Source organism: Telmatherina bonti, assembly GCF_933228915.1.
Source record: "Telmatherina bonti genome assembly, chromosome: 15".
Lineage (NCBI taxonomy): Eukaryota > Metazoa > Chordata > Actinopteri > Atheriniformes > Telmatherinidae > Telmatherina > Telmatherina bonti.
The window spans coordinates 16,541,186-16,568,512 of NC_136613.1; the positions used below are offsets into that span (position 1 = coordinate 16,541,186).

The 27,327-nt window shown below is 35.7% G+C and overlaps 3 protein-coding genes across 3 annotated transcripts in view; 2 read left to right on the forward strand and 1 right to left on the reverse strand.

The window, feature by feature from the left end:
- Positions 1-4,042: 4,042 nt before the first annotated feature.
- ankrd10b (ankyrin repeat domain 10b) lies at positions 4,043-17,774 on the forward strand. The gene is made up of 6 exons (XM_079253932.1): positions 4,043-4,342; positions 4,991-5,143; positions 6,112-6,203; positions 14,348-14,598; positions 15,090-15,197; positions 17,257-17,774. The coding sequence occupies exons 1-6, from the start codon at positions 4,145-4,147 to the stop codon at positions 17,454-17,456; spliced, it is 1,002 nt and encodes a 333-aa protein (XP_079110058.1). The 5' UTR covers positions 4,043-4,144; the 3' UTR covers positions 17,457-17,774.
- Positions 17,775-18,375: 601 nt separating this feature from the next.
- Positions 18,376-22,040, forward strand: ube2al (ubiquitin conjugating enzyme E2 A, like). Its single transcript, XM_079254582.1, has 6 exons — positions 18,376-18,564; positions 19,864-19,944; positions 20,035-20,060; positions 20,524-20,613; positions 20,753-20,841; positions 21,324-22,040. Exons 1-6 carry the CDS (start codon positions 18,521-18,523, stop codon positions 21,450-21,452), a joined length of 459 nt encoding a protein of 152 aa, XP_079110708.1. The 5' UTR covers positions 18,376-18,520; the 3' UTR covers positions 21,453-22,040.
- Positions 22,041-23,756: 1,716 nt separating this feature from the next.
- The window catches only part of ing1 (inhibitor of growth family, member 1), a 4,099-nt gene continuing 528 nt past the window's right edge, over positions 23,757-27,327 (reverse strand). The window contains exons 2-4 of the mRNA XM_079254421.1: positions 26,553-26,731; positions 24,950-25,098; positions 23,757-24,649 (exon numbers count right to left, since the gene is read on the reverse strand). Of these exons, the coding sequence (XP_079110547.1) occupies positions 24,023-24,649; positions 24,950-25,098; positions 26,553-26,691 (915 nt within the window). The 5' untranslated portion in view covers positions 26,692-26,731 and the 3' untranslated portion in view covers positions 23,757-24,022. The remainder of the gene's footprint in view (positions 24,650-24,949; positions 25,099-26,552; positions 26,732-27,327) is intronic.

Consider the following 27,327-nt stretch of genomic DNA (forward strand, 5'->3'; position numbering starts at 1 on the left):
TTCTTATTATTGTTCAATAGTAAGTAGAACCATACAACTAATTATTTTGGAACTAGGTCTGTCTAAGTAACACAGCTAAACTAATACCTTTAACCATGGTGCGAAGCTATTGAGGATCATTAATTAGACACACACTAGATACACGCTGCCTTCATGCTTATATTTATTAAATAAATTTTAAAAAGGTGCATAAGATCCTTTTGAGTCATAAATATGGCTTTATAACTTACATCATTTATGTTCTTCAATATAACCTTCTTGTTATCCAGCTGAAGTTGAAACAGATTTTCTGTGAGGTGAATAAGTGACTTCCTCTGCTCTATATTTGGAATGTAAGCTGATTCTTTTTCATCGTTATTCTTAAAAGGTTGGTGTGTGTGTGTGTGTGTGTGTGTGTGTGTGTGTGTGTGTGTGTGTGTGTGTGTGTGTGCATGTATGTGTGTATTTGTTCTGCACATTATTTTGTTAGAAAAAGAGCATGGATATGAGAAGAGAAGGAGGAGTGAACCTCTTATGAACAATTCTCTTTCTACTAAGAAGTGTTGTGTTGTCACATTGCAATTAATGCACACATCAATAAACACTGATCTAGTTGTCACTTGCTGAAGAGAGTGAAAGGAGGGGAACTGGGAAAACTGGGTAATGAGGTGCCTCTCAGAGCATCCTAAATGGTGGAACTGGAGTTTGACATCATCAGACTGGCCTCAGGATGACGCACCTCATCAAGGCTCATTAGCATTCTCTGCATTCGCCTCTCTTCTTGTGACAGAAAACAGCTCTGCAGCCTGCTGCAATAAGCTTGTAGCTTCAGATTGTTGTGTATTTATACAGGATACATGCTCTGTACAGTACACATACAGTATATATTCCATAGCACAGAGGCAGCTTCAGAGGCTTTACATGCCTCCTCATAGAACGTTGCTGTCAATATAACTTTGATTTTGGAGGAATACAGTAAATCCATTCTCTCTATTTCACTCGTTAACCACCTGCTCCACTGTAGAGCAAATATTTCCGTAACTATGAGTCTGATTCAAAAATTTGTGACAGTCAACCTGACAAAAATTTGCTCTATTACTCGGTTTCAGTATGTAATACCAAAAGTGATTACGTTTTTTTTTTTTTTTTAAACTATCTGATTTGAAAAAAAAAGCATTGTTTTTATTAACATTTTATACAGAATCCCAGCATTGAATTTGGGTTTTATATTATAGACAATGTTCAAACTTAATCAGGATTTAGGTTGTATGTTTTGCTACTACACTAGATCAGGAGAAAAACTGCATTTACTTCACTGTCTTTAGTTCTCTGTTTGAATCATCTTTTGGCTTCCAGTGACTGGAATTCAACTTCATTCAACTTTTTCCTTGAATAGAACTAAAGGACCAGTATATTTATACTGCAACTGCTGTGACTACTACACATTCTTACAACAGTTAATAAAACATTAGAATAATAATGTGCATTTTATTTATACAGTTTTGGCTCCAGTGTGATGTTGTAGGTATTTTCTTTGCACCCATAAATAATAATAATAAGAAGAAGAAGAAGAAGAAAAATTTAGTATTATTATGATGATCATGTCTAATTTTGAGACTAGCAAATACCTGAAGTCTTCTGAATTATTGTGGCATGGACTACTAATGAAGCTTGAATCTTTAATAAAGTGGGTTTTAAACCACATGTCTTGCTGGTGTAGTTTTCTGGTTCTGTAGATGTTATATACTGTGGTCTCTATCTCCATCTACTGTACAAAATAAAACTGTAGAAACAAGCCAAACAAGTTCACACATTTAAGTAGCTCTTTTGCAATAACTTTGAATTGCAACAAATAAATGGTTTTTTTTTTGTTTGTTTGTTTTTAAAAATACATTATGGTAATTTCATAGAAACAAAACAAAACAAAACAAAAAAAACAAACAAACAAAAAAACAACTAAATATTCTGGCATTAGTGCCTGCATCAGTATCTATTGATACTAATCCTACTGAGTTAAGTCCTCCTCTTGCTGTTTATTTCCATCTTGTGGTAAGCAAGAGATATGACACAATGATTTCATGAGACTTAAATCCATGTTAGGGTTCCATCCATCCATCCAGCTATTTTCTAGTCTAGTAAAAAGAACCCCCCCCCAAAAAAACCCCAACAAGCTAACCAGGAAGAACTGGATTTTGAGACTGATCCACTTAAAAAGCAATATGGTGCTAAATATAGAGTATACAATATTGGGTCTAAACAAACTTTTATGACTTTAATGGCAAACCTCTTATTGCATTTTTAGTTTTAGCTTTGTGTACTTTTCTATTTACATATGGCATATGTAACACATTCATAAGATGGCATAATAATTTCTGGGAAACACAAACATGCTGCCAATATGGTTTGTTTTTTTAACTGGCATTGTCAGGTCAAGCTACTTTTGATTGATTTTATAATTTGAGAAACATCATTAGATGGTGACATATGTACTCAAGGCTTGTTGCAGTAAACTGCATTTAGAAAACAGGAGAGTTAGTGATAGTTCGGTTAGCAGTGTGTGTTATGCACGTGGGGGCATACCAGGCTGCAAGACAACAAAATGATTTAACAATAAAAATGTTTTGTTTTTGTTTTTTTGTTTGTTAGCATAAATTAATGTCAGAGAATCTCATTAACTTAATTTTTTTTTAAAGAGATTGAATAAATAAAATACATTTAGGAAAAAAAAAAACCAAAACAGTTAATTAAAACAAAGTCATACAACTTTTTAGTAACTTTTGGTGCATTTTGCCTCAATGATCCAGTCAGCTGAGACAGATTTTTTTTTTTTAGTGTCCTTCTAATCACTACATCTGTTGTATACCTCAGTATGTCACAGCACAGGTGTATTTTAAGGTATATTTGTCATCAGAAAATAATCTGATAACCATGTATGGCAAAAGGTCTTTATGGTGACAAAATTATCATATAATTCTACTGCAAACTGAGGCAGAATTTATGTGACAGAATTTTGGCATATAACAATTGGGGGGATTAGATTTTTTAAAAACCTAATCTTGTAACCTTGGTATTCTGACACTGTATTATGTATGTATAAAACCTGAATTTCAGCTTCACATTTGCACTTTTTGGCTCAGTAAGAAGGATCAGATTCTAAACTCATATTCCAGTATATTTCTAATGTCCGTTTAAAAAATAAAATATCTTTAATGTATTTAGTCACTGCAGATAAAATGTTTTTTACTCAGTTAAATCACAAAAAACATATTTATTATCTCTATAATATATAACTATAATATATATATATATATATATATATATATATATATATATATATATGTATATATATATATATATACATATATATATATATATATATATATATATATATATATATATATATATATATATATATATATATATAAATCAACTACAAATGACTCCCCAGAGGAAATAAATACGGTCTAATGTTAAATTAACTGCCTTTAACCTCATCAGCCTTGGTCTACTGTTTCATATCAGTAAATTTGCAGTGATTATGATTCGTTTCTTTTTTAAATTTGCAGAAATAAAGATTCCTTTATATACCAAAAAATGTTAACTTTAAAGAAACATTTTTCTCTGACCTTTTATTTTATTTAGTTTGAACCAGCTTAAAAAGCTATAATTAAAGAGATAATATAAATCATAATAATAAAATTAGTAAGAAATAATAAATAATACAATAATTATTAAAGGACTAAATGTGTTGACACAACATCCTGTTGTTCCTAAGCTGATCTAGCATTAAGTGGCTCAGTTCTTCTTCTGTAGAAGAAGAATTAGTTCTGTATAAAAAAAACTGTCTGAAATACTTTATGGAGAGCATTCCTGACAAGATGGCGCTCATAGGGCCGTAAAACACGGCTGACGCAGCGTCACTTGGAATGTGAAATCCAGTCCGGAGTTTGCAGCTCTCTGTGAGGCTCTCAAGTTCCCCTCTGGCGCGTGCTCGTCTCGGTGTGCTTTGTCTTGTCTGGCAGAAAACACTAAGCAGTCAGGGTGGCGTGTGGCGTGATGCACAGACACTCGGTCAGCTCACACAATTAGACAGTAGCTGGGAATTACAATCTTTTCTCAAGTAGCCATTCAGTAGTTATTTGTTTGTTGTTGTTTTTTTCTAACAATGTCTGTGGGAGTGGAGTCTGGATTCTCGAGTGAAGAGGTCTTAAACAGCCGCTTCCCTCTCCATCGGGCTTGCAGGGATGGAGACGTCGGTGCCTTGTGCTCCCTCCTTCAGTGCACCTCGAACCCGGCTGACCTCACTGTCGAGGACACCTTCTACGGCTGGACGCCCATACACTGGGCTGCCCATTTCGGAAAGGTATCTAGTTAAATATTATGACTAGCAGAATAAAAATGAAATTCTGGTTAAACTGTGTCCACAATGGGCGCCAGCGCTCTCCGACATGAACCTCGTTTCGGCCATTTCCTGGTGCTTGCTGTAACTGTTATGAGAATTAACGCAGTTAAGTGGAGCCACACAATGGATGATTTACTATAAAGCCATACTGCTTTCTAACATTTTCTCTTTCATAATTCATTATTATGTTTTTAATGCACTACTAGCGATGAAAGCCAAATGATGGGCTTCCATGAAGCGGGAAGAGGCCGTTTTATGGCCACCATAAAACTGTAAATGTTATGAGAAATTTACAATAGTTAGCTTATTTAACTAACGCCAGTCTACTCAGACTAAAATTTACCGGCCTTTTAAACGCTTGCCCGTTGAAAGAAACATTGAAAGACAGGTTCAAAAGATAATTATTGTCCTAACATGTCTTTTTACGAGCTACACATGTTAGGAGGCGAGCTAACAATATGCACAGAAGAGCGAGCGTTTTTAAGACTGTTTCCAACAAATAGCGGCTTTGTTTCAATCCGGCGGCTTGTCTCAACCTGCACAGTGTTAGAAAGCAATCACGCCTCTCTAAGATCTGACTTTGTACACATTGCCTTTATCTCTTCACAGCTGGAGTGTGTGATGCGTTTGGTTCAAGTGGGTTGTGGCGTGAACTCTGTTACCTCCAGGTTTGCACAGACGCCCACTCACATTGCTGCTTTTGGGGGCCACCCTGAATGTTTGTTATGGCTACTTAAAGCTGGTGCAGATATTAACAGACAGGTATGGCATCATAAGCACACTCTACACCAGAGAAATAAAGCTTTAGTTTTTTTTGTTTTTTTTTTTCTTTTAACATTTTCTTTAAATATGATCTTTTACCGATTTGTTGTTTTGTTGTTTTGTTTTTTAAGACTACGGGAAGTAAAACAAGTGCAGAGTATATGCAATTTAATCACTTTTACATTTGAAAAAAGGCTAAAATATGAACAGAGATGCTAGTGTATGAATGAAAAGAGCACAGCAGTGCGAGTAGCTAAGCTTAGATGATCCCATCAGAGAGGATCATTCTAACTTTGGATCATGGCCTGGCAGTATTGCTATTTACTCCTCCACTTGACCTATATTTCACAATGATGTTCATCACATTTTCTCCTAAATGGATAGGCCATCCGAGTGCTTGGTGTTTTCATATCTTTTTCTTCATAGAACATCATAAACAGACTCGTATACTGGGGCTAAATTTTACGCTTGACTGCGCTGCTAAAAGAGATTGGATTAGTAGGTCACAATGACATAACATATTGTCGTCATCAGGAAGCACATTGCTTGCTCTTGCCTTTGAATTTTCTCAGCGTTTGTTGAAATGGATACTCGGGAGGAGAAAATGCAGTTGTTTTTTTTAAATATATTATTTTGTGTATTCATGATAATCTGCTCTGACTGCTGTTTTACAATCGAAGAGAAAAGTAGGGCTGAGATAATATTGTGGTTAGAGGCAGCTTTAGTGCCCCCACCCCCCACCCATCCATTTGCACTCTGATGAATGTTACTGTAAATGTGTGTGGGCGGTGATGTCTGGGTGAAAAGTTCGAGTTCTGCCCTGCAGAGTCAATCCACGTTAACATTTCTGGCTAATGTTCTTGAAGTTTTGTTCTATTTAAGAAGTTACAGAGAATACATTTGATTAAAAAAACAGTTTTAAATAGTGAACCATTTTGACGACTAGTTCTGTTCTTGTCGTCACTCAGGACTATGTGGGCGAGACGCCCATCCACAAGGCTGCTCGTGCGGGCAGTCTGGATTGTATCAACGCTCTCTTGATTCAGGGAGCGAAAGCTGAGTAAGTCCTGTGATCAGTTCTGCGTACACATTTCTTTTCCTCTGTTCTATCCAACATTTCAATTACACCTTTACAAGGGATCACCATCAAAGCAGTGATGAAGTTGTATGTAAGTTGTTACTACAGAGGTGAAGACAAATACAATGGAAGATACGCAAGATCTGCAGGTTAACTATGCAGGTCTGGAAAAAAAAGATTTTGCTTACATGATTCTGTAAAACATGCAGCGTTATTAATACTGTAATTTGTACTCGCCGTCCAACAGGAAGCTGCTCTGTTTCAGGTTTGTCAGACTGAAACAGTTAATATTTTACATTAAAGAAATAAAAGCTTATGCTGTGAAATACCTGAAATGTAAAAAAAAAATCTCTCAAGCTGAATGTTGAATTTGTTGTTTTGATACATTTCTTTGATAAAACACCACTTTGTCTTGATGCAGTGTTTTACGTCTGGTGGTAAAATGTTTACCAGACAGTCGTATGTAAACATTTACATCCTCTGGGATATTTTCAGACATGATGGAGATTTATTTGGATTTCTGTGGTTTTTCCCCAGAAGAGTGAGGGAAAATAACTCATTTAATCATCTGTTGAGTAAAAGGATTTAAAACAAAAAGAAGATATTATTGCAACTCAAACAATCTTATTAGATTATTTTAACATCTGGTTCTTAAAATGATTTAATCATATGATGTGGTGTTTAATAAAATTGGTGGTGCTCCCTTGAAAATGTGACATATTTGTTAAACCCTGAAATTGTTATTTATTGTTGCAACAATTGACATTAAGTTGTCCTCTGTGTGTAATATTAGTCACCAAAATGTAATGAAATAGAGGATGGTAAATTAGTAGAATTTTTTTTCAACTGGAGGTGAAACGTTTTGCTGTGATCATTTGAGATGCACATCTCAGTAAAAGTAGTTAATTACATCTGCATGAGGACTTTGGTCTAAATGAATAACTTTAACCAAGACGGTTATTACACAAACATGAGAGCAACTTAATGTAAAGGTTGATAAAACTGTTTATTACTTCGTAGGCCATATTGCATGATCTTTGTTAAAACTAGTGTTTTTTCTTTAACATTTGTTTTGGTTAATGTCTTTCAATATAAAGCCTGACTGGATGACCAAATGCACATTGCCTCATTTTTCTAGAGCTGTTTCACTGTCATGAAAACGCTACAGGCTCTTTGTTGCATAGAATGAAAATGCAGAAACACTCAGTTGCTATATTTGTTTTCTATGAGAACTGCTAGATCAGGTTTCCAAGGCTGTTTGGCCCTTGGTGCTTCTCTCAAACAAGAATGCTCTTATTATTTGTGATTAAATGTAGGTTCGTCACCTGCCTAAGTTGTAACTTCAAGCCGCGCCTGTCATTGGCAGCTTTTTGATTGTATCGCGCCAGGAGCGATGCTGTTAGTGAAAACATTTTTTAACTGTTAATGCATGTTAAATATAAAGAGACAAACCTTACTCTTCTTGTTTCTTAAATTTAGTTGCAGGACCTGTTTAGAAACCATTATGCTTATGCAGGAGGCGTTTCAGCTGTTGGAAGATCATGTAAGCGTTGAGCTTGGATATTGCCAGAATCCTGGAGGTGCAGGGAGAAATAAAATGCTTGTGATTCAATTATGGTTTAATAGTTTATCATTTAATCAACCAACTTATTAGTTGAAGTACCAATTATGAGTGTGTAATATTTTAACTTTTACACTGTTTAGGATTTACAGTATAGTTTGAGGGATTTTCCAGGTAATATGAGGGATTTTCCTTTCAGTTTTACTATAAAGATCTAATTTGCATTTTCATTTTCTGCAACACAACAGTCTTCTCCTTGGTTTTATAATTGCATAAGTAAGACTTCAGGCTACCAGGGGGTTTATTAATGCTGTTTATTGCTTTTGGCTTTTTTTGTAATGACAGTCCGAAGCGATCTCGGTGCAGAGAGTGAAGAAATTAAAACTACAGGAAGATGTTATTCATTTGTAGTTATTAGGCTCTTGTGTTAATGAGGCCAACAAGAATTTGTATTTAACAACAGTAATCTAATTTGATGGGAACACTAAGCTTTTTTTTTTTTTTTTTTTTTTTTTTTGTTACAGCTGGCAATGCAAACTTTAATGACACACTTTTTAAAAAGGGTGGGAAATGTACAAGTTGTACTTAATTGTAGTGAGTATCTGCCAGAAACTACATATGGCAAGATAATGTATTTAAATCCAGTCACAAGAGTTTAAAGGATCAATCTTTTAATGGATAAAAGTTAACTTTTATAACTGAGGCTTAATTTTCAGTAGGATGAACTCCCTGGTCGCCTGGGCTGTTTGACCAAATTAAATCTATAGTTTCTGTGTGGACATGCTGAAGAAAAGATCTTTGACTCTGTGTGATGTGCATTTGGTTATCAGCTGATGAGTATTGTTTATGATTAAAATGATATATTTTTTTCTCCTGCAGATCACAGATAGTTTAGTTTATCATCAAGTGTGGTTCTTATTTTTTATTTGTTTTTATTGTTTTTAAATATGATTCAGGAATATAGTTGGGTACAACTGGGAGGGAAACTAAAGCACACAAGGTGGGAATGAGGCTCATGACAAGATATCATAAAAAAATTAATAAATAAATAAAAATAGAATAAATAAGTTAATTTTAAACTAGTTAATAATGGTGACCAGTTAAGTATTTCTTTTATTTAAAAAAGTCTATTGTACTGGGTATTAAGTATGTAATTATCTGTGTAGAAAATAGAATAACATAAGTTTTATCAATCAAGTACCTCAGTGACTATAAGTTCATATTTACATTTTACAAAAATTTTGCATTTGAAAAAATCAACAAAAAACAAAAATCAAAACTTAAATTGACATATTTTTTAAAGATATAGTTAATAAATCTGTAATACACATCTAAGTAAAATTGTTTAGTTTCATGGCAAAAAAAAGTAAAATATAGAACATTACTTTGAAACAAATCCTATTGTAACCGGTAGGAACTAGATTTTTACATTTTTGGTCCATTTAACAGAAATTACCAATATAATTATCTTCAATGAAGTTGTAAAAGGTAATAAAACTTTCATTAGATTAGCGGTACTTTTTACTATTCTAAACAATTTTTTGTGGATAATTTCAGGTGTTTATTTTTGTTCTGAATAGCGCTGCTTCACAACAATGTCATCTCAGGACACTTTACAAACACATCAGTTTAAGCCAATTCATAATGAACCACCTAGACAAGAGAAACCAACAGATTGCAGAAAATCTTGACTTTGATCCACAAGAAATTCCAAGTCAATTTTGTCCCTAAATGACTTGTTAAAATTAACTTTCATATTTTCATCGGGTTTTATTTAATTGTAGTTTCTTCCCGTCAGATTTCTGTTTTATTGTGCTGCGATACAGTACGGATGTTTCTTTGGAGCAAGAAATCAGATAAACTTCTGAATTCTTACTTCATTTTTTTTTCCTGTCTTGAATCTGAGACATCCATAAGACGTGTCAAACAAAAGGATTTACCATGGATGAAGGTCAAATTCATGAGCAATAAGCAGTGGCAGATTTTACTCCTTTGGTCTTACTGAAGACTTTTCTTTACGGGGTTTGTCCTTGACATACTTCCTTTTAAAGATTCTTGAGTGAAAGACCTTCACCCCTCGGTTTTCCTCACCTCATGCTACTTCACGTAGCTCTTGCTCTTTTGTTGCTCTTCCAAACTTAAAGCCATCTGCGCTGCACCTTTGTCAGAAGCTATCAGCTATCATAGTGTGTTCTCCATAGGTCTCCAGGTTTTTACTTTGGATGTATTTTTAAACTCTTGCTCAGGAAGTCAACATTCACTATTATTTATGCTTGACATTGAGCCTTTTGATGTTTGGAAACAAGGAAATGAAGAGGAAAAGGTTAAATTAACTGTAGCTGACCTACACGTTCTCACCAAACGCACCCTACGTTTCATTCAGCCATGAACAGCAATGGCCAAACGGTGCCCGACGGCTGATTCTGGCAGTGATTAAATATTTGAAATCGGATGCTTTCATGCTTCTTCTTGAAACCTTGGTTCAGCAGAATTTCATGAAGCCGATTGCAGCTTGGAGTTGATATTTTACTGTCATGGCTTTGTAAATACAATAAAGTCACTTCAATCAGTTACATAAATCTTTCACCATGGAGGACTAACAACTTCTTTCTTGAAACTTTCCACTGTAGAGCCCAGTCTTTACATAAAGAGGAATAGTGTGTCCTGACGTTGTACATCTACTCTTTTCTATCAAGACGGCAGCATAAAGGTGTTTTTCTCTTTTGTTTTTCATTTTTGTGGACTCTCTTGAGCAGTCTTGTTCTTTTTTTCCCTCTGATTGAAAACTGGTCACATCTGTAAAAGACAGTTGAAATCGATTAGATTGCAGGGGACTAAAACCTTACAACTTAAAGCTGCAGAAATAAAAACAACTTTACAAAGCAACAACTTTCTAAATGTAATGTTAAATTATGTCATAGCATGTCCAACGATCCTCTAACAATTTAATTGTTAAAACTAAAATAACCAACATTAAAAAATTGAAATGTATCTTTTTAATGTATTGCAAATGTAGACATTTTAATAAAACATTTAAGATTATTTTTCTTTCATCTGTCATGAGCCTCAAACTATTAAGGCGATCCAGTAGCAAGCTAGTACAGGTAGGACAGTGTTAGAGGCTGCCAGTGACAAGAGTAGCGCAGGCATGCTTAGAGCAGCTGACAGATGGGTTGGATTTACATAGCATCATGTACTGACCTGTTTAATGCTAACATCATCCTGTTGCAATGGTTATTCACTGTCATTTCACTGTATCAGATATTTTACTTTATACACAGAAATGTTTTCTTTTGTATGTCACAGTATTAACCCTATACAATATCTTAGTCTGTTTTGACATCTAATCTTTGTCACCTTTTCCTTTATGAAAGTGACAATAAGTTACAAAAAAAGTTTGCTATACTGTTAACAGAAACAGAACCGTACATCTTAATGTTTTGCAGCCATTGAATTGGAAATGACTTGGTTTTTTCAAGTAATCCTAGAAAGGGGGAGAATAGACACTGCTGAGTCTGCCCCGTTCCCTGGGATAGCCGCACTGTTGTGGCATTGAGTGTTCTCACTATCGCTTCCTATCTACACACTGGCAAACTGTTGAGGTATTTCTTGCGGTGATTGGTTTTAATGCTAGGTTTTTATGAATCAAAACTAAAGTTTTAGACCTGCATGCTTTGCTTATTATCCATGATTGTTCCTGTATTTAGCCCTTTTTTTTTTTGTTTTGTTTATTTTTTTTAATTTGTTTTTTTGAACTAACCATAAGAGTCCTTTATATGGACAGGTTTAATCTCGTGAGTCCCATGTCAACATGTAGCATGAAAATAGGCTGCCTCTGGAAGGTTAGACAATAGTTAGAGAAGATGCATATTGTGTGCTTAGGATTGAAAAGCAAAGCATACCAGGCATTTTCAAAGAATTAACGCTTCCTTTCTTTAAAAAAAATTCAACTCCAAAGATGGATAATTAGTGACTACGATAATCCAACTTTATTGGATCAGTCTTTACTGGAGATGGTAGGTCTCTCTGAAGGAATACTGGTTTAGATTTTTAGGGTAATGCAGAAGGACAGCTGCTTCTCAGCTGCATAAGAATTGTTGAATAATTAATTTTGTTGGAAGGCTGGGGAGCAAATTCATGTAGGACATGGAGATTAAGAAGTGTAAAAGTGAAAACTGGAAGTTTCTCAAAACATTTTAAAAATTGTAGTCTCACATAAAGTACCACTAATTTAAAATGTCATCTTTTATCAGAGCATACACTTGTTCCCACCCCCAATAAAGCTGCTGTTGTTATTTGACGGCACTTGAAACTTAACTTTTGAGAAATTTTGCAAAGTTTTAATACTTGATAGTGTTTAAGTCGATCATGAAGTGTCCCCATGTGTTGATCCAGAGGCTGCATGCTAAATTTCCTCTGGAAAGAATCTTTGGCACTGATTTAATATGTGGGGGGAAAATCAACATGGTGGGTAGCAAGAGTAGAATAACTTTTATTTTCTTTTTCTTTTTCTTTTATTTCAGTGCTTCTCTAGTTGACTGAGTTGCTAATGGATATCCTTGTGTTCATGAATATGTCTTTAAAGTGCCCTAAATTATTTAATTGAGTGCTTCATAAAAAAAATAGCAACTAATGGCAGATTAGAACTCTATATTCCTTGGTGTGAGACCAATCCATCGACATTATCACAAAGTGTTTTTGCTTTAATCTCATGAAAAACTCCTTTTTGGAAGCGTTAATTTTAAAGGGGACGGGTAATGTGCAACAAGTTAATGTGTGATCTTTTATTTTTTTTAAAAAACATCAATTCTATTAAAAAAAAAATTTTTTTTTTTTTTTTTTTTCATGTGCACTAGTTTTTGAAATGTTTCCTTTTGCACAACTGTTTAGATAAAAGATCCTAAGAATGGGCAAATACGTATAAAAATGAATGAGCAAACAGTAACTGCATCATATTTGGTTTGACTGTGTGGAAGCTTATGTCACTTTTTTAACAGTAATTAAAGTAAATGTTAATTTGAAGTTGTTAAATAATTTATAACTTTTACCATTTAAAATAAGTAGTTTGGGATTATGTAGACTTTAGAAGATTTGGGATGTAGGTGACATGGCCTGCAGATGGAGAGGTTTTCATGTAATGAAAGAAACCATACTGGACGTGGGCCAGTAGTCCTCATTTTTTAACAAAGACTTTTCTTAACAAAGGCTGTTCTGTATGAAGAACCCATTTTGCAGCATGGTGACAATTTAGACTCAGAACCAATGCAGTATTGTTTTATAAATGGCCGATGCAAAAGAGAAAAATTCTCATCATTATGTTGAAGGATACTGGTTGGTCAGATTATTATTATTTTTATATATTTTTTGTCATTAAGAACTGATGACCTGACATGTGGCTCTGCACATTAGCATCATAGCAACTGAAGACATTGTACTGCCTTATATCCGACTAAATATATAGCAAAAAAAACACTGATAGACTGGTTCCATTTCAGTGATGGAATTGACTACCTGTAGTGGATTTTTTTTTCCCCATGGTGACCATGCTTTCACACAAGTCTGGCAAGTCCGGAAATTAGATTGAAAATGGTGACACAACACTATTTGCTCATTCATTATTGCAATCAGAAAATCCATTTGTTCCTGCTGCAACTGGACATGATTAACATACATGTACATCGCACATGCTATAATTTGAGTCATAAACAGCAGTCGCTGTTTCTTACAGTAGTGCATCTCTCATTTGTTTGTTTTTCTCTTATCTTTCTTGAAACAACTTGAATGGCCTCTTGTTCCAGATACGACGTGTGGATCTTCAATGTTTGAGAGCTGAAATTTGACCTTGCTTTAATCGTCCTATGAGCACTAACTCTGGAGTTTCTCCTGTGGATGCAGCTAACACATCTTGTCTCCTCTGGATGAAGAACTTTGAGCTCTTACTTGGCTCTGAAGAACTCTCTGCTTTTCCAGTCTTCATTGTGGTCGCATGTCTTCAGTGCTGTGTTCCACTGGTTCCATACAAAAAGCATTCATCCACACAGGACTGTCATAACATGAAACCCGACATCCTTGAGTTGCATCAGCGTTGGAAACAAGAAATGGGAAAATTTTCAACCTGGCATCCATCACCCTGACCGCAAGAATGATCTTTAGAGTCTGCATCTTGTTCAACAAACTGGAAGTTGTGATGTTCAGTCTTTTTGATTGCTTTGGATGACCTTAAACTAAACTAGTGCATGTCTTCAGTTGTCTTAAGCATGTCCTTTTGCAGCAGATCTGTTTCCCTATTTGTGGAAACTGTTAAATGACTTGAGTGATATGTAAGATACAAAGTGATCCTTCAGGGATCAGTCGTCATCTCATGAAGATGATGTGAAAGGTTAGAGCAGCACAGGATATTTTTTTTTATACATCTGTGATTGTCTATGTGCGAATATTTGCTTAATGAGTCTGTATGCGTGTGCCTGCGTGTGTGTGCGCTTGGGCTTGTCTCAGTATTTTTAAATTTGTGTAAATGGAAACGTTACAGTGAGCATTTCTAACACTCGTCCTTCCCGTTGTGCAGTATGAGGAATGCCAGTGGGCTGACCGCTGCTGACCTGGCCCACGCACAAGGATTCCAGGAGTGCGCTCAAATTCTCGCCAATGCCCACAACCTCCAACAAAACATGGCTCAGTCCCATAACGGGGCTTTTCTGAATGTCGGCCATGCTCACCCCACCATCCAGGGACGCAGCTTCTTGAATGGCATGCCCAATAGAAAGAGGTCTTTTGATGGCATGGAGGCAAACCCAGGGAAGAAACCTAGGCCTAATGGTAGGTTGCTAAGTTAATTGTTTGGTTTTTGGCTTTTGTAAATATCAGCATTTTCAAGTTTGGTCGTGTACTGCTGCAAAAACTGCTGCACACTGTGGAATGCTGATCAAAGGTACAGAGCTTGTTGTTAGATAAAGAAGTGTTTTTTTTGGCAGCAGAATTTCAAGTATGGGGCTGTTTATGAACGTATGGAAAGATAAACTGATGTAGACTTTAGGTTTGCTTGTTTTATACACAGGGTGGAGGCAGTGGGTGCAATCTGAAATCAGTTTAATAGAACTATAAAACTTTTATAAGTTTGTTTTCTTTACTATTAATTTTTCATAATTTGATATCCTTTTAATAAAAGCAGTTTGTTTTACAAACTAGCTACCACAACTACACATAGTCAAAACTAGGTTTTGACTTCAGTGACGCAGTCTGACAGAATGGCTTTTAATTGGATCTGAGGAGGAAGTTTCCACTGATGATCCTTCTCTCTGTGTGCTCAGGAATGTGTTTGCCACTTGAATGGATGTACGGGAATGGGCCACTAGGTGGCAGTGGAGGGCCCCAGATGGAAACCATGAACGTGGCGATGGCAGCAACTGTAACCTCAGGTGGGCCAGGAAGCTTTGCATTTGGGCTGAATGGGTTTGCACCTCCCCATGGGCTGGGGCTCATGGATCAAAGTGAAGACCAGGGGGGACAGGACAGGCCAAGCCCCACAACTAAAGAGCTGGAGGTCATCACTGTGGCATCAATGCAGACCCCTTGTCGATGTACTAACTCTTATGCCTATCTGTAGAAGGCTTGTGTGCGAAATGGCACAGCCTTATACTCCCATTTGTTTGTGTTTGCTGACTTTTATTTCCTTATAAACACAAAGGATTACATTTGTCTTGATTTAGTGGTAAGATGGATTTTGAAGGTTCTGTAGCAATGTGTGTGTGAGTGCTGTATTTTATACGTTTCCATGTAACTGATATTACTTGGATAGATACAAGAACTAAGATTTCCTTTGTCATATATGTATTTAGTCTTTCACAGATAACTTTAATGCAGTCCTCTGTTTAAATTAAAAATTACAATTGATTTTGTTTTGCACAGCAGTCTTTGTATCAGCAGAAATTAGGTCTTAGTCTTTACATGCTTCAGTTTCTGCATTCTTGTATTTTAAAAAAAAAAAAGTTATACTAGTTGACAAATCGCCTGTAGACACGAGTCTTGGCCTTGTTGGAAAATCTTTGAATTTCTTCTTGGAAGTTGTTGCATGCAACATATTCTGGATGAAAGAAATGTTCAGTTTTGTTTTTTTTTCTTTTCCTCCAGTGTGCTTCTCTACGGAAAAGCAAATCTGTAATGAAAAGGTGAATTGATCGATCTCTAATTTTGAATTCAGCTTGTTTGGGGGCATTTACTTCAAATGAATGAGAGGTTAAGCAGATGTTCATAAATACATGAAACCCAAGGAAATTTCAAATGTTGCATCAACTCAATATAAAACTTGCTGTTTTATATTTAAAAATGCCTTTATGCCAAAGCATATCCTAACATGAATGTAACATGTAAAGACTAAATTGGCTGTGCGTCTTACTTAGTTTGGAGTGATCCTGTAAATAAGCCCATAAAGTGGAGAGTTGTTTACACTTTTTGTGTTTTACTGGGTAGTGAGTTTACCGTGTGAGCAGTTTGTAAGCAACTAACAGGGCTTCAAAATGTATGTTGTATGTAAAATAACCTAAAATGATGGTTTAAAAAGACATTTATTTATGAGGGGCTCTACTAAAAAAGATTGCAGGGTTTTTAAGTCTTCAAATGCTTATTTCTGGAACTGGATTTAACAGTTTCACAAAAAGGTACATTCTTTTTTTTCTGACTTTTAGAAAAGATTAAGAGAATTTCTGTTCCATGTGTTTTGTGTTTCATCTGAAAGCTGGTTTCTGTTTTGTTGGTTTGTTTTTTTGTTGGTTTGTTTTTTCATGGCAGAAGTCAAGTATGTATTTCAAGCATGCGGCTTTTAGTACTATGCTGGTCTAACTTTGTATATTACTGTAAAATGATTAAATGTGGATCAGTTTTATAATTTGGATTGCCTTGGCCTTTGTTTTCTTTGCATTTTTAAACAAGTGTTAAGTATTTTCCTTTTTGTGTTTTTGGTAAAATGTATTTGTTAAAAAATGGCTTATTTTCCAAATAATATAACTGAAGAACTCTAAAAGTCAACATAGTTTATCAATGTTAGATTTTAACTAATTGAATCCACAGTCATATTCATTTTTGGTAAACATCTTTGAGTCTGGAAGATGTCTATCTTTTCTTTTTTTTTCCTACAGAATTGAGTCAAAGCAAAAACTGAGTCAGAACAACCATGGATCAGAATGTGACCTATTTAACAAGGTCTCAGGTCATAAATCGTGGGATTACATAAGGCTCCCGAGGTGTTATTTCACAATTTATTGATTGATACTTTGAGAGTAATCCAAAGGGTTTTTTTTCCTAGTTTGTTGAAATGAGGTCATTTGATGACCTCTAAATAATATCCAGAAATGCTGCTTGTAAAAGAAAAAATGATTGTGCAAAACAAAATCCTTTTTTTTTTTCTTCCCCCTACCTGCTTTTGCTTGTACGGAGGAAAAGATACTTATGTGCTCCTTTGACAATTTCTTTTGTTTTCAGTGGGAGGTGAGAGACACTGTGAGGATTTTTCCTTAAGTGACCCAGCTGCACAAATGCTCCTTGGCCAGCACATCTACTGTGACTCACCTGAGATCAATAGCACTGCGGGCAGCCAGGTGGAGCACCAGAAGTCTGTCAAAGCAGAGCAGTTGTATGACCATACACTCTTCAATACCATGCTTCTTTACCATGGATCGTAAAGGATTAAGGTGACAGGCTTTTTTTTTTTTTTTTTTTTTTGAGGCCCAAATTTCTTTTAAGCCTGAATAAACATCCATCTGCCTTAAAGCTTGTGAGAGGTGAAGTTGTGCATTAAAAGTAATTTTTTCTGACCACACAGATTGCTGTGAAAAGATCTGAAATTTGTGACTGAAAACTGAGTTTCTGTTTGAGAAGTGTATGTTAAGCTTGTGTTTGACGCTACAAATATATACTAAAGCATCTGTGTTGAAGCACTGCCAATACTTAAGTTTTGTTTTGTTTTGTTTCAAGCTGACATTAATAAAACCAACTCAAATACATCCAATGTAAACTCATTAATAAAGATATTTTGCAAGTGTTTGACTTTTTACATTTTATTTGAACTGCTGGATGACCAGTATTGATGACTTGGCAAACAATCTTCTGCTGTTTCTTTTTTTCTTTTTCTGATGAGTCATAGAAAATATAATCATGAATTTAAGTTAGTATGTTTATTAATGAAAGCGCTGGTGAGTTATATAAAGTACTGCTCCAAATGGGAAGTAACAAGTCCCAAAGAAGGCCTCACGTGTAGGGACACACCTGTCACTAGAACCGACCTTCATCGTAGCTGCTCTGTACAAACATCACGTCACTGTGGCCACGCCTCTTGTCAGAAGACGCCCAATTAGAATAGGGGGGTCTAAATTACAATTTTTTTATTTTTCAAGAGTAGTGTATTAAAAACCTTAGCTACATAAATTAAAGTACTTTTTAACATGTAACAATATTTAAATTGCCTACTATTATGGGTATCTCAAAACAATAAAAGCGTAGTCAATTCAGCACTTGCGTTCCTCGTCCCCCTTGGTAAATGGTATCGTCCTGTAAGGCTATCTGGGCTAACCGGAGAGTCAGGGTTATCAAGAGAGCGACAGAAAACGTCGTCGGCCCCGTGATTAGCATTATTGTGAATTTGTCCCACTCCCCCCCAAAAAGATCACTAACTAAAAACTAACTTTGTGATATTATAAGCTCACGTCAACACAGTGGTGTTGTCAGTAACTATTTCATTACTAAAGCCATGTCAACCCCAGCTAGAAGAAGACTTATGAGAGATTTTAAGCGGTGAGTTGTGGTCTGAAATGTTGCCGATAACGTTGGTTAGCTGATTTGTCAAAACAGCTAACGTTAGCTTAGCTTTCGTTAGCTTGGTAAAGCTAATCCTTACATATTAATATGATCCAGAAAAACATATTTAATGACAAAGCGCAGTGTTAACGAAGCCAGCGTGTTCTAATCTTGTGCTTCTGCGAACCTGAATTATTTATGTGAAATATTGTTAAATATTTAGAGACCAAGTAGCTAAGAGCGCTAAGAGACGTGTTAGCAGGTTAGCCCACAAGGGTTACTAGCAACTCTCAACCAGTTAGCATTTAAATGTCCGTGCTGACTTTTAGGAAAGCCATTTATTCGTGGTGAACACATTTACTGCAGAAAAAGGTAGAGTAGTTTAAGTTAACCGTTGTTTTAACATCAACACTAAATAGTGTCGTTATTTCCCATAGCTGACTTCAAATTTATACACATGCAAGTTGATCTATTTGCCAGTAAAAAAAAATAATTAGGCAAGATTTTTGTGAAATGGTACATGGTACGGAAACTGTTTGTATAGTTCTTACCTGTTAAAAGAACAAAATTAGATTATAGCGGAAATGACCATATGTACGGACCATTTTGTGCTGTCAGCATCATCCAAGCTCCTTGTCCTGTCCGTAACAGAACACTTTGTTCACAAACAATGTTGTTTCCTTATTAAAGCTAGAATCATTACATGACAGCGCTATTAAAAGCATGCCTATAGTGAGTCTGCTTACTTTGGTGTTCTCAAACACGCTTCAGGATGATTTGAAAGTGTCATGGGTGTTATCCCACTTTTATGAAACCTAATATACAAGCTCCTTTGTCTCTGTGAAAGTACAGAACATTGTTTGCAACTGGGAACCATGTGAGAAGAATTGTAGAAGTGCTGCTTGAACAGGTGTATGGGATATATGTCTCTTTCATGTGGATTTAGTGGGGCAGAATTGGAAATTGATAATGTGACTGTGCAGACTTGTTGTAAATGATATACTCAACAAATTTAAAATCAAGAATTTTAATTAGCAAATGAAGGGTTTGGCTCCACACTTTAGTTGGTTTGCCTTGGTTGGTATCTGGTAACTATTGAGTCATATGTTGCATCACATAAATAAATATGTAAATTGTATCGTAAAGATAATCTGTTTGCATTGTAAAGTCAACTGTGGCTAAATGATGGTAGAGGTGCAATAATGACATACACATTTTTCCAACACTGAACATTTTTAGATTTTTATAAAATTAAGTTGTGAGGTTAAGCTATCATGTTCTTTGGATTTTATAAAGGCTACAAGAAGATCCTCCAGCTGGTGTCAGTGGTGCCCCATCTGAAAACAACATCATGGTGTGGAACGCAGTCATTTTTGGGTAAGAAACTAAACTGTTTCAAAATGTAAACTTTTGCTTTGTCATTTGTTGAATAAATAACCCTCCTTTCCTCTTCCTTAAATCTTACAGGCCTGAAGGAACTCCCTTTGAGGATGGTAAGTATCTTACATTCACAATTAGTGTATTAAGTAATAATATCAAAGTATCACCTGCAAGACAACTTCTTGCATCAGTCTAGATAAGAAATTCCTCTCAGAATTTGTCAAATTGATTTTAGCAAAGTTTAAGCTTGCTTATCATTTCTCATTAGATATTTAGATTACATTGTCTTAAAATGAGCTTAAATGTTCATAATCTTTCAAAGGAATACGACCATGGTGTTTAATATTTCACTGTGTTTTTGTCACGTAAGTTTTGCAAATATAGGTTTATGCTTGCAAGTTAGATTTTTAACATCTTTAATGAGATTGTTGCTTTTATCTGGTAATCATTCACTTTTGGAAACTTGCTTTTCTTTTGTGTTTAAAATGTGTATTTTACTTTGACAAATTATTAAGTCTTTTGGATCTTTTGTTTTCTTGGATACTTATGTGGACATCTTCTCTTTTTGTGTTTCAGGTACATTTAAACTCATTGTAGAATTTACAGAAGAATATCCCAACAAACCCCCCACAGTACGATTTGTCTCAAAGATGTTCCATCCAAATGGTAAGAGTGTTGAACTCTGTTGTTACATCATAGTGTAATCAGACTTATTTTATTTATTTATTATTATTATAGTTATTATTAATATTTTAATTTTGTTGATGCCTTGTGGTCAGTGCATAATTGTGTCTCCTGTCTGCAGTCTATGCAGATGGCAGTATATGTCTAGACATCCTACAGAATCGTTGGAGTCCCACTTATGATGTGTCTTCTATTCTTACATCTATCCAGGTAAGAAATATACTTATACAAAGCCACGGACATAGATTTTATGAATGTGGTCATTTGTTATTTAAATCCTCTTTCTCCAAATGAATTTATTAGTTATTCAGTAAATTAACTGTCTAGTTTTGTACATAGAAAATCTAAACATATTAAAAGAATCCTAAAAGATGGTGGAAAGCAGACGATAAGATTTTAAAAGCTGAAAGATGCAAAAGTGACATGGAATTTGTCCATTAAATGAAAAATGACTGAACCATGTTCTCTGAATTAATTATACTTTCTGGGTTAAAACTAACCCTTAATTACTTCCACAGTTATAGAAACTTTTCAGACTACATATGAAATTTAACTTTGTACTATTTAGGGCTGATACCATTAAGAGTCATACAAATGAGATGCATCATTGTTAAATGTTGAGGCCTGACAGAACTGTCTCCTTGGTGAAGAAGACTGAAAGCATTTGGCTTTTTGCATTTATTTTTCCCCAGTCCCTGCTTGATGAGCCGAACCCCAACAGTCCAGCCAACAGTCAGGCAGCTCAGCTGTACCAGGAGAACAAGCGGGAGTATGAGAAGCGTGTTTCTGCCATCGTAGAGCAAAGCTGGAGGGACAGTTGACCTGACAGTCTTCATTGCTGCTCTCTCCTTTGTTGAGCTGTGTGTGCTGCAGGTTTTAGTGGAGTATCTCTTCAGTTTTGCCCCTACACCTTTTTAATTTTAAGCTTTTATGCACTTTACCTTCACTTACCCTTTATAAAAGTTTTTCTAATGCATCAAGGGAAATGTACTGAATCTTGCCTTGATGTTTTGTCTGTTTGGACTTGTTGGCCATTATCCAAAAAATCTGGTGTGTTCTTACTTGCTGTTGTTGCTCCCCTTGACTTATGCTAAATGTCTGAGGGGTGCATTATTTAAGTCAAGGGACTTTTTTTTTTTTTTCCTTTGTGTTGTGAGCCTGTTATGGCAGTTTATTTTCACAAGGCAGTGGAATGATGAGCAGCCTGAGAATCATGGACTACAACTTAATCCACATCTTGACACCGTGTCTTTGCTGTGTTGTAAGCTGTTACATGCATGACATACAAGTATTCACAATCCTGTTCAGTTCTTATGTATATATATGAAGCCTGCAACTGAAATTATGTACAGATTTTGCACTGGTTGTCCCCCTGTCACTTTTCCAGTACTTGTAAATAAAAGCAAAATCATCCGTACTTGGGACATTTATTATATATTACAATAGGCAAGTTTATTTATATAGCACCTTTTCTGTACAAGACAATTGAAAGTGCAAATATCACTTTTGTTTTCATCTAATCATAGAAAATCCTCTCATATCCATGTGTTTTTTTGCTCCAAACGCTGGCACAGTAAGTTTATGACCAAAGCTCTCTGGTGAAAAAGACAAAGTTTTGTATGATCTATGTAACCGTGATAAATGATGTTAAAGTTCTGCATTATTTGACCCAAAGGGAGCATATACAAGTTGAACAGAAGAGTCTGACCATTGACGTGCTGCTCAAGTCACGGTCACTTGCTCAGATTCATAGCTGCCGATTGGAAATTGTGCATTCTGCGATTACAGTATCGAATGCAGCACTGAGATCCAGCAGAACCAGGGCTGATACTTGACCAGAATCAGTGTTCAACCAGATGTCATTCAAGACTTTGACCAGAGCTGCTTCAGTGCTGCGATGAGGTCAAAAGCCTGACTGGAATTTACCAAGATTTCCACTTTCATTTAAAAAGTCATTAAGCTGATTGAACACAAGTTTCTCAATTATCTTGGACATAAAAGAGAAGTTAGAGACAGGTTGATCATCGTAGAGGCAAGGTCCTTTAGGAGCGGCTTGATGGTAGCTATCTTCAGTGACTTGGGAAAATATCTGATGCCAACAAGCTACTAAAAACCCAGATGGTGTCATGTCCAGAGTGCATGTTGTTGATTTCAAATGCTAAACTAATTCTTGTGATTTTTAAATCAATCGAATTAAATTGTGACACAAAGTCAGTTATTTCTGGGTTTAGGACATAAACTTGTTTTACTGTGTGGCATTAATATTTTGTCTAATCGTTATTTTCACAAAAAAGTTGGCGAATTCATTGCTTTTCTCAGCGGAAAGGAGCTCTGGGCTGAACTGTTTGAGGATTTGAAAGTTTTTCAATCACAGCAAACAGTGTGAGAATTGTTGACATTCCTGTTAAATCATCTGAGACAGATACCGCTCTCTATCTTTGCACAGTTCATTGCTATACTTTTGCAGGCATTTGTTTGTACAGTTCATAAAGAATTGGAAGTTTTGTTTTCCTTCACATACATTCAGCTTTTCGGCATTCTTTTAGCTTTGTGACCAAACACTCAACACTCAAACAGAAGCACTAGATATATTGCACTGTACTCACTTCCCATCTGTTAAAGCATCATCTTTATGTTGATGTCAGCATTTTTTGCCACAATTATTCCTCTGACTTGTACAAAATGTCCCTTTCAACAACAATCCAAAATACTCCTGTAAAATTATTTTTTACGGTTACTTAACTGGAATGAGTCTTCAGCTCTTTAAGAACACTTAACATTTATTTAACCATGCAATGTTAGATATACCAGGAATAAATACACCCCTACACTGCTGAAAAAAGGGACCACAGATGGATGTGTGTGTGCCAGGCTTTTCAGATCAGTGTGTTTTACATCTGAAGTCTTGCTTTGCTGCCCGGTCAACTCTAAACCAGGTGTTCACCCTCAACACAGAGCAGCTTGATATAGTTTAAAGCAAAAGAAAATCCTGCGGGTTCTGAAATATTTTATTTGTTAAATGAGTATATATATATATATATATATATATATATATATATATATATATATATATATATATATATATATATATATTTCAGCACGTGAGGCTGCATGCATGATGGTAACAAAGATGGATGCAAGTGTAGAACGGCTTCTTAAAAACATGCACGTAGTCCTGTTTAAATTTGTTACTTTACAAATGTTATGAAGAAAATGGAGGCACGTCTTGTTTCTCAGCTATCAAGCATTTACAAAAATATTTTAACAAGCTTCCTCTCATTAAAACAATACTCTTGACAGTATTTATTTTAAATGAAACCAAGACACAAAATTACTTTTGTTTTTTTTTTTTTTTAAACACAACAGTGTTTACCGGGAACGGCAGAGTGAGCTACCTGTTGTATGCCCTCTCCTTCTTAGCCCTCTCCAGGGCCTTGTCCATGGTCTTTTCATTCTCTCCTCGACACTTTGGGCAGTACCACTTGCCTTTGGGCTTATGATGCAGTCCAACACAAGAGAAGTGAAACCATTCAATCGGACATTCATCATTATCGCAGCCAATCATTTCTCCGTAGGACACTTGCTCACACAGGCAGTACGTTGGCTCGTCTGGGTCTATGGGCAGGTCCGGGGGGGACACTTCCCTCTCCGACTTCCCTTTTGACCTTTTCTTCTTCTTGGAAGATGTTTTGGCTTTCTTCTCCCGTGACGCCCCCACTTCCTCAGCATGATCCAGACCCCCGTAACTTTCACGATTTTCTCCATTTTTCTGACGCCTCGAGCGTTTCCCTCCAGCTTTGTCTCCACCGCCCGAGCTGGGGGTGACCTCCTCACGTTTCTTATCATGATGAACCGGTTTACCTGGGGTGACTGCTGCAGATGAGGAGGACATTAAAGATGTTGCAGTCGTTGTCATGGATGTTGCCGTAGGAACATGACTTTCTGTAACTTCTTGAGAAGAGACGAGAAGTTCAGAGTGCCAGTCGATTTGTCGTGTTCGGTTTTCAACCAACTCCACCTGAAACGAAGGACAAGCAGGATTCTTTTTAAGGTTGTATGTAACAGACCCAGGATATAAAATATGCAAGGTTACACATGTTGTTTCATTGAACCATCCTGAATGTGCTTATTCAGTTTATATGTATTTATATGTACATGTATTTATACATGCAGATAAGCTCTTATTCCCACCTTCTGGTTTAAACTAGGTGTAAATATTAACACAAAATAAAACAACATGCAAGGACTGCTCTTTCCTCATTAGTGGCACACATTCACAACAGGTCATATGCAAATGAGCTAGTTTATAAGCTCATACCATTTGACCAGCAATCTGGATCTTCTCATCTCCAAGTTCCTGACTTCGGATCAGCGCCCTTTGAATGGATAACTGCAGCTTGCGTCTCTGAAGGGAGTCAGATTCACGGCGGTAACGTTCATAGGCATCATCAAGCTCCTTCAAAACATCTGCCCAAACACAGAAATCAATCAAAAATGTTAAATGAAGGCAGACAAACAAATGTCAACAGTGAACATGCTCATTGTCATAACAGATTATTCTTTTCCCCTTTGGAGAGGTATCAGGATACTCAGACTTAGATGAGTTCTGATAAAGTAAGTATTTATTAAGTAAGTAATATTTTAAATTATGTATTAGTAAATATAATACGTCTTAGTAATATGCTACTTTACGCTTGTAGGTGTACTTTAAAACAATGGTAACATAAAGTCAGTAGGCTATGTTGTGTTAAATTACATTTCTACTACCAAGCACACACAGTGTAGGTCACATTTACCTAATTTTACAATGTTAATATAGTCTGGATCTTCTTCTAGTTACTTTACTGGGAAATTTTACTGGGGAACATTTTCCTTCTTATCAAAAGGTGTAAACAAACTATGCAAGGAATGCTGTTGTAATGCAGATTGCGATGTAAAACAGGCCAATTCAATTATAATTCAATAACCTTTTATTTTATTTTATTTATTTTTTTATAAAATAGTTAAATGACAGAAACACAGGTGTAAAGTGTTGCAAGAGGTTGTACCTGCAGCCCGGATGTGTTAGGGAGAGACTGGAAGTCCATCTCCCTAAAGCGTCCAGGTGGCAAATAGCAAAAAACAATGTAGATACCAGGAAGCTAGCAGCTAGCCTCACATTCACTGTTAGCTGACATTTACTCATCTGTTTGAGTTTAAAGTAGTGTGAAGGTAGCTGCAGATTCAATGGGGGGGGGGGGGGAAGATAACTGTTTTATAAATCAAATTGTAGCACACTAAATCTTAATCTAATTGTATGGCACAAACCTACTGGATTTGTTTTAGTTTAAAATGTTCCACTACTTTATAGGTTTGATGATTTTTCAGCCAATAAACTCTAATCAAAGTTATACTTTTATGGTAAATAACATAAAATCTATAAGCTGGTAAAGCACACCACCAGATCACTGAAATCTGGATATGCATAGGAAAAAGAAGCAACTGCCTTTTGCACATATTTGACTTAAAAAGTAGATACAACAAATGTGTATGTATATGTATGTATATGTGTGCGTGTGTGTATGTATATATATATATATATATATATATTATTTACTTGTTTTTGCATATGAGGTATAAACATGATATAAATGCATATGTATGTATATGACAACTGGAACATGATTTATATGTACTCATGTTGATGTATAGGTATAAAAAATAAATAAAAGGCAGATACAGTTTCATCTACATGCTGCTGTTGATTACACACATTCTTGTGCTAATATAGCTTTATATAGGTGCTCACCTATCCATAATTATTGTATTAACCTGTTATGTTTTAAGTTGTGTTATCTTAGCAGCTTTTAGCAGCTTTAAAAGCTTAAAAAAATAAAAAATAAAAAATCTGTGTCACTTAGCCATTTGGTTAAATTCTGTACCTTGATACTTGGCATCAATTTCTTTCATTAGGGATACACTCCTCTGCAAGTCAAAAGGCAGCGACTCCACCAGATCCAAATACTCCTCCACATAGTTGACAACAACATGACCTGGGTCACCATTGGTTGGGTTTAACATTGTGTGTCGTCTTTACTCCGGGAGACTCCTCCACCTGCACCTGTTCATATAAAATCATTATTAATTTCTGCATTGCTCTCATGAGATCATAACCACCCCTGAAGTTTGCACACACGTCTTCCCATGAAAACAATTACTTAATTGCATCATTTCTAATTACTGTTAGTACACCCGAGTAATTTTTTAAACCGTTTTATGAACCAACTAATTAACGCTTATGATATGCAGACAATACGGGCCAGAATATTAAGGAGGCTAAGTAAACAATCTGTCCACACGAGGATTACTGTTCAATCAGCTGAATAAAAATGTAAATCCTGCGTGTAAATCCTGGAGTGTACATAAATGTTGAAGTACCGCTCATGTACATCTGGAGTTTGCTTACATGTCTTCTCAACAATAACGTTAGGAAGCCTGTTTTCCCAAATAAATTTACTCAAGGATGCAAGTGACTAATGAACCGAGACACTAAAAAGAAATCCAACACTACAAGGTTAATATTAACTGACCTTAACATTTTCATCAACAACTGAGGTCGTTATGCGTAACATTACGTGAAGTTATGCTAGGCTAACTGTTGCCAACATATCCAGCTGGTGAGTTTGCGTCAGTAAAATAACAATACTTTTTCACAAG

Excerpts from the sequence above, each read along its gene's own strand:
- ankrd10b (XM_079253932.1), top strand. The coding sequence starts at position 4,145 with ATGTCTGTGGGAGTGGAGTCTGGATTCTCGAGTGAAGAGGTCTTAAAC. Across the intron at positions 5,144-6,111 it reads GTGCAGATATTAACAGACAG|GACTATGTGGGCGAGACGCC; the intron begins GTATGGCATCAT and ends GTCGTCACTCAG. Across the intron at positions 15,198-17,256 it reads GGCAGCAACTGTAACCTCAG|TGGGAGGTGAGAGACACTGT; the intron begins GTGGGCCAGGAA and ends TTTTGTTTTCAG.
- ube2al (XM_079254582.1), top strand. The coding sequence starts at position 18,521 with ATGTCAACCCCAGCTAGAAGAAGACTTATGAGAGATTTTAAGCG. Across the intron at positions 20,061-20,523 it reads AGGAACTCCCTTTGAGGATG|GTACATTTAAACTCATTGTA; the intron begins GTAAGTATCTTA and ends TTTGTGTTTCAG. Across the intron at positions 20,842-21,323 it reads CTATTCTTACATCTATCCAG|TCCCTGCTTGATGAGCCGAA; the intron begins GTAAGAAATATA and ends ATTTTTCCCCAG.